This window comes from Ambystoma mexicanum, chromosome 13 (genome assembly GCF_040938575.1).
Source record: "Ambystoma mexicanum isolate Mex_15411 chromosome 13, UKY_AmexF1_1, whole genome shotgun sequence".
Classification (NCBI taxonomy): domain Eukaryota; kingdom Metazoa; phylum Chordata; class Amphibia; order Caudata; family Ambystomatidae; genus Ambystoma; species Ambystoma mexicanum.
In genome coordinates, this window is record NC_090938.1 from 752631557 (window position 1) to 752638574 (window position 7018).

At 46.9% G+C, this 7018-nt stretch overlaps 1 protein-coding gene across 1 annotated transcript; it reads left to right on the forward strand.

Annotated features, from left to right (window-relative positions):
* Positions 1–415: 415 nt before the first annotated feature.
* LOC138520532 (fibrous sheath CABYR-binding protein-like) lies at positions 416–2439 on the forward strand. Its single transcript, XM_069632878.1, has 3 exons — positions 416–1298; positions 1344–1910; positions 2021–2439. Exons 1-3 carry the CDS (start codon positions 416–418, stop codon positions 2437–2439), a joined length of 1869 nt encoding a protein of 622 aa, XP_069488979.1.
* The last annotated feature ends 4579 nt before the right edge of the window (positions 2440–7018 follow it).

Consider the following 7018-nt stretch of genomic DNA (forward strand, 5'->3'; position numbering starts at 1 on the left):
AGTAGAGATGTTGCATGAGCTGAATACAGACTCCTATGAAGAAGCTGCAGCAGTAGAGACGCTGCATGAGCTGAACACAGACTCCTGTGAAGAAGCTGCAGTAGTAGAGATGCTGCATGAGCAGAACACAGACTCCTGTGAAGAAGCTGCATTAGTAGAGATGCTGCATGAGCTAAACACAGACTCCTTTGAAGAAGCTGCATTAGTAGAGACGCCACATGAGCTGAACACAGACTCCTGTGAATAAGCTGCAGCAGTAAAGACACTGCATGAGCTGAACACAGACTCCTGTGAAGATGCTGCAGCAGAAGAGACGCTGCATGAGGAGAACACAGACTCCTCTGAAGAAGCTGCAGCAGCAGAGACACTGCATGAGCTGAACACAGACTCCTGTGAAGAAGCTGCAGCTGTAGAGATGCCACATGAGCAGAACACAGACTCCTGTGAAGAAGCTGTGGCAGTAGAGACGCCGCATGAGCAGAACACAGACTCCTGTGAAGAAGCTACAGCAGTAGAGACACCGCATGAGCTGAACACAGAATCCTGTGAAGAAGCTGCAGCAGTAACACTGCATAAGCAGAAAACAGAATCCTGTGAAGAAGCTGCAGCGGTAGAGACACCCCATGAGCTGAACACAGAATCCTGTGAAGAAGCTGCAGCAGTAACACTGCATAAGCAGAAAACAGAATCCTGTGAAGCTGCAGCAGCAGAGACACAAAATGAGCCGACCACAGACTCCTTTGAAGAAGCTGCAGCGGTAGAGACACCCCATGAGCTGAACACAGAATCCTGTGAAGAAGCTGCAGCAGTAACACTGCATAAGCAGAAAACAGAATCCTGTGAAGAAGCTGCAGCAGCAGAGACACAAAATGAGCTGAACACAGACTCCTGTGAAGAAGCTGCAGCAGTAGACACGCTGCATGAGCAGAACACAGACTCCTGTGAAGAAGCTGCATTAGTAGAGATGCTGCATGAGCTGACTACAGACTCCTGTGAAGAAGCTGCAGCAGTAGAGACGCCGCATGAGCTGAACACAGACTCCTGTGAAGAAGCTGCAGTAGTAGAGATGGCGCATGAGCAGAACACAGACTCCTGTGAAGAAGCTGCATTAGTAGAGACGCTGCATGAGCTGAACACAGACTCCTGTGAAGAAGCTGCAGCAGTAGAGACGCTGCATGGGCTGAACACAGACTCCTGTGAAGAAGCTGCAGCAGTAGAGACACCGCATGAGCAGAACACAGACTCCTGTGAAGAAGCTGCATTAGTAGAGACGCCGCATGAGCTGAACACAGACTCCTGTGAATAAGCTGCAGCAGTAGAGACACTGCATGAGCTGAACACAGACTCCTGTGAAGATGCTGCTCCAGAAGAGACGCTGCATGAGGAGACCACAGACTCCTGTGAAGAAGCTGCAGCAGTAGAGACACTGCATGAGCTGAACACAGACTCCTGTGAAGAACCTGCGGCAGTAGAGACACCGCATGAGCAGAACACAGACTCCTGTGAAGAAGCTGTGGCAGTAGAGACGTTGCCTGGGCAGAACACAGACTCCTGCGAAGAAGCTGCAGCAGTAGAGACGCCTCATGAGCAGAAAATAGACTCCTGTGAAGAGGCTGCAGCAGTAGAGACCCCACATGAGCTGAACACAGACTCCTGTGAAAAGGCTTCAACAGTAGAGATGCCGCATGAGCAGAAAACAGACTCCGGTGAAGAAGCTGCAGCAGTAAAGACGCTGCATGAGCTGAACACAGACTCCTGTGAAGAAGCTGCGGAAGTAGAGACACTGCATGAGCAGAACACAGACTCCTTTGAAGAAGCTGCAGCAGTAGAGACACCTCATGAGCTGAACACAGACTCCTGTGTAGAAGCTGCAGCAGTAAAGACACCGCATAAGCAGAACACAGACTCATGTGAGGTAGCTGCAGCAGTAGAGAATACATATGAGTAGAACACAGACTCCTGTAAAGAAGCTGAAGCAGTAGAGACACCACATGAGCAGAAACAGACTCCTGTGAAGAAGCTGCAGCAGTAGAGACACCGCAAAAGCCAAACACAGACTCCTGTAAAGAAGCTGCAGCAGCAGAGACACAAAATGAGCCGAACACAGACTCCTTTGAAGAAGCTGCAGCGGTAGAGACACCTCATGAGCTGAACACAGACTCCTGTGAAGATGCTGCAGCAGTGGAGACGCCGCATGAGCAGAACACAGACTCCTGTGAAGAAGCTGCAGCAGTAGAGACGCTGCATGAGCAGAACACAGACTCCTGTGAAGAAGCTGCAGCAGTAGAGACGCCGCATGAGCAGAACACAGACTCATGTGAAGTAGCCGCAGCAGTAGACACTACATATGAGGAGAACCCAGACTCCTGTAAAGACGCTGAAGCAGTAGAGACACCACATGAGCGGAAACAGACTCCTGTGAAGAAGCTGCAGCAGTAGAGACACTGCATGAGCCAAACACAGACTCCTGTGAAGAAGCTGCAGCATCAGAGACACAAAATGAGTCGAACACAGACTCCTGTGAAGAAGCTGCAGCAGTAGAGACGCCCCATGAGCTGAACACAGACTCCTGTGAAGAAGCTGCAGCAGTAGAGATGCCTCATGAGCAGAACACAGACTCCTGTGAAGAAGCTGCAGCAGTAGAGATGCCGCATGAGCTGAACACAGACTCCTGTGAAGAAGCTGCAGCAGTAGAGACGCTGCATGAGCTGAACACAGACTCTTGTGATGAAGCTGCAGCTTTAGAGATGCCACATGAGCAGAACACAGACTCCTGTGAAGAAGCTGCAGCAAGCTGCTGCAGTAGAGACACTGCATGAGCAGAACACAGACTCCGGTGAAGAAGCTGCAGCAGTAGAGATGCTGCTTGAGCTCAACACAGACTCCCGGGAAGAAGCTGCAGCAGTAGAGACGTTGCATGAGCTGAACACAGACTCCTGTGAAGAAGCTGTAACAGTTCTTGGGATATGCATCCAGCCACCAGCCTTCTATTTACATTAATTGAAGCGATTCTTATTTTAGGGACAAAGCCACAAACACCCAGCCCATTTCTTTTTGAGGCTGCCCCAATCCGGCATGAATGTGCACTCAGACCTCTGCATTCCCAGCTGCATTTCACCACAGCCAATAAGACGGCGATAAGGTCCTCCCCTGCTGCACGGGCAAACTCCCTTCCTTAGCAGGCCTGACCTGCAGCAAGCCTCCAGTTGCTGTCACTGGGTAGAAACGATCCTCTCTGCATGCTCACAATGTCGCCCATTGTCCCTGTCCCTTCTGGTCATTTCTGGACTGGAGGATTCTGTAACCCCTTCTATCTTCATCCACCCAGCAGGATCCTCCTTGATCCACCCTGTCATCACTTCCTTTCTTCCTGCCCACCTCAATCTGGTAACTCAGGTGGCTCCAAAAATATCTGTAACAAAAAGGCACCTGAACAATGTCACCTCAAAGGAAACATGACAAAGTTCGCTCAACACCAGTGCTTTAAATGGGCCGGTGCTACCCGGCCCTCAGTACCAATACTTATTGTTTTTGGCAGTATGATTATCTGACCTTCTCAAAGCTTGAAAGCGAGAGTACTGGTACTCAGCTATGGGTGAGGTAAATATGGTATGCATGCACTGCCAGGAGGGTGAACAAGGCCTTTAACAGCCCGCCAGCCGGAGCTAAGGTGGGCCTGAGCGTATTCCAGACTGAAAGCCTACACATTGCTACAGTGACTAACCATTTATGGACCTTAATATTAGACAATGAAAGAGAGCAATGATAAAGGCCAACCTTTTTTATAGCTTAACCTACAGGTATGATTTCTACAAAAAAGAAAGCCTACTTTTACATAGATATTCAACACCATTCATAACAACAAACTGGAAGTTTGTGTGAAAGAATCCCGGCTTCACTGCTCAACCAACGTGTGGGATCCTTGGCAAATAATGTAATGTCACTGCACCTTACCTATACATATCGGGAGTTCTCAAAGCCTGACAACTTTTGTACACCACAATACTAATGTCAAAACAGGCCAAAATCAGTCCGTGATTGATGAGCGTCTTTGAGAGATGTTTGCATTAGGTTGACAGGATCCATCGTAAAGCTAGGTGCTTAACAGTAAACGATTATACGGACATTTTGTTTGGAATCACTGACATGTTTCAACACGCCATGCTGCCAAGGCCCAGCTAAGAGAGTTAAAGACGGTGTGAGAACATGACTGACGTGAGAGTGGGGGAAGAGAGACAAATAGAAATGGGCAGAAATACAAAATGAGACACAAAGAGCGGGACACACATCGTGAGGAAAATAGAGAACTACGAAAATGGAGCGGGACACACTGTGCAGAATTAATTGATATGAGTCAATGAGCCTTGTCTCAGCTTTGGTGTGAGAGCAATTAAAAGAGCCTTTTGCAGTGAGCCCTGGTCCACTTAAAGCCTAGATTGGTGGGTACATGCACTTCTTTTTTTCCATTCATAGCCCTGCTCAACTCCCCCCAAAGCGCTAGAAATGCCTTCTTCGCCATTCCTTCCATCTAGGCTGGGGCCTTTATTTTTGCCCTGGCCCAATCTCCCATAATCCTTTGCACAAGAAATCTGTTGGGCAAGCCTTCCACTCTCCGGGCTTTGGTGATGAAACTGACAGCTGCTTATTATACTGCAACCCACGACTTACTCTGCCCTTACGTAATGCCCGCTGCACGAATGCTACCAGCGCATCCTCAGCTGACCACTGTACACCCCTTTTGAAGCACTGTGTGTTCCATTCCCTGTAATCTTCCATACCGGCCCCCACACCTCCCAATGGTCGCCACAGTTCAATCAGTCGGGCATCCTACAATTCCAAAGGTCTGGTGGAACCTGCAACATCACTTCGTCTGCCTCTGTGTCAGCTTTCTGAATGCCTTGGAATGCCAGAATACCTCATCAGGAAGCTACGAGTACAGAATGCAGCAGCAAGACTCCTCCTTAGACTCACAAGAAGAGAACACATCACCCCAGCGCTAAGAACACTGCCTTGGTTACCAGTCAAAAATCAAATCGACATCCATAACACACAGAGCAATACACGGCCAAGAAGCGGGATTCATACAAGAAAAAAAATCTATCTACAAACCAACATGAACCCTACGATCCAGCAACGATATCAGCCTCAAACCGAAACAATACACAAACACACACATTCACGGGGATCAGCATTTTCCTGCATAGGGAGAACTATGGAACTCGCTCCCAAAGGAAACACGAACAGCAGAAGATGACCTATAATTCAGGAAACTATTAGAAAAATGGCTCTGTAATGCACCAAGCTGAAGATAACACAGAAGAGAGAAACCCTTCCACCACAAAAGCAAGAAAACACTGCAAAACTGGACCACCCAAATAAATATCCAACACCAGACCGAAAAGGAATAAAACGAATGCCGAAGGGTAAACCCAACACAAAAACAGCCCAGACAAACCCTGACTAACCCTGCCGAAAACCCTCAAACAACCTGCATACACACCACCCAACCCGACCTTTGCCACAAAACCCCCAAACTACAGTCACACTATCAACTCTCCACAACACCAAACATGCACATGAAACGCCCGCATACAACCACCCACAAAACACAGTGACCGTTTTTTTCTGAACTGAAGCTACCAATGGCACATCAAAGGTCTTGCGCTTTTCCCTCTCAACCCTACTGACTAACCATCCCAACCCCCTTCCTTTTCAGATCTGCCCATCGCCTTGAGACTGTGAAAAATTACACGTGGTGTGTCGCAATAACATAACATTAGAAATAGATGCCATCACGCTGTGTGTGCCAGTTTACCAATGTGCTTTTATTCACTGGTCAAAGTTTCCAATTCGGAAACGTTAGATCATTTACAGGTGTCCAGTAACGACACGCGTTTCGGTCTTTGGCCTTCTTCAGAACTGGACTAATTCTTGATGAACATAAAAATATGAGCAAATATTGAAACACAGTTAACAACTGTATGACGTGCTAACATTTACATGAAATGCTTCCAGTGAAATTGGTCTAGTTAAGACTTCATTCATGTACCAACTCATTCATTACCGGTTTAAAGGAGTTTCATTAATTCCAATGATTCTTCATGATTAATATAATCACTATAGGTACCCTAGTACATTTACTGTGTTCCTATTATGCACCATTTGAGTGCTTGTAACTGTGTGATTTGCTAGATAACTAAAACGTGTTATTATTTCCTACGTTGTTAACTGTGTTTCAATATTTGCTCATTTTTTATTATTTCTTTCTCCTGTTTATGTTTTTTCTTTACCCAACACATCCCACCTTGGTCCAACCCCTCTAATCTCTGTCTCTATTTTTCAAATACTAAATGTATATTCAATGGACAATTCATGTTTCATTGTGATGACGTACGTGCTATCTGTACGGCCAACATTGATTCACTTTATTCCTTTTGACCACATATCTGTAGCTGATCATTTTAATATTATTTTTATGTTCAGCAAGAATGTGTACAGTTCTGAAGAAGGCCAAAGACCGAAACACGTGTCGTTGCTGGACACCTATAAATGATCTAACGTTTCTGAATTGGAAACTTTGATCAGTGAATAAAAGCACATCGGTAAACTGGCGCACACAGCATGGTGGCATGTATTTCTACTGAGTATAATGAGAGTGCAGTGGGGGTAACTCTTTTGCCCGCACGTGCTGCGACAGATGGCGAGAACCATACAAGAAGCTATATCACAATACACTAATCGTGTCACGCTAAGATCCCTTTAAACCTTCCCACACTGCTTCGTCACATAACATAGCATGTCTGCATCTTGAAGCGAAAATGGGCACCGGCCTTTTTATTATATTTCGACCAACTCTGACCAAAGGACAATGCTCTTATTTTCCAGCCGCCCACCCCCCGCCCCCCCCAATCCGTTATAGATAAAAATATCAGAAACAGTTCCCAGAAGTTTACACTGCTGCACAGACATGTGTGCTTCCACCAGGACAGTCACCTCAATGCACACCACTTCTTTCCCT

Coding starts and splice junctions, on each gene's coding strand:
- LOC138520532 (XM_069632878.1), top strand. CDS start 416: ATGCCACATGAGCAGAACACAGACTCCTGTGAAGAAGCTGTGGCAGTA. Junction 1,299..1,343: donor TGAGCTGAACACAGACTCCT/GTGAATAAGCTG, acceptor AGCTGAACACAG/ACTCCTGTGAAGATGCTGCT. Junction 1,911..2,020: donor TAAGCAGAACACAGACTCAT/GTGAGGTAGCTG, acceptor CCTGTGAAGAAG/CTGCAGCAGTAGAGACACCG.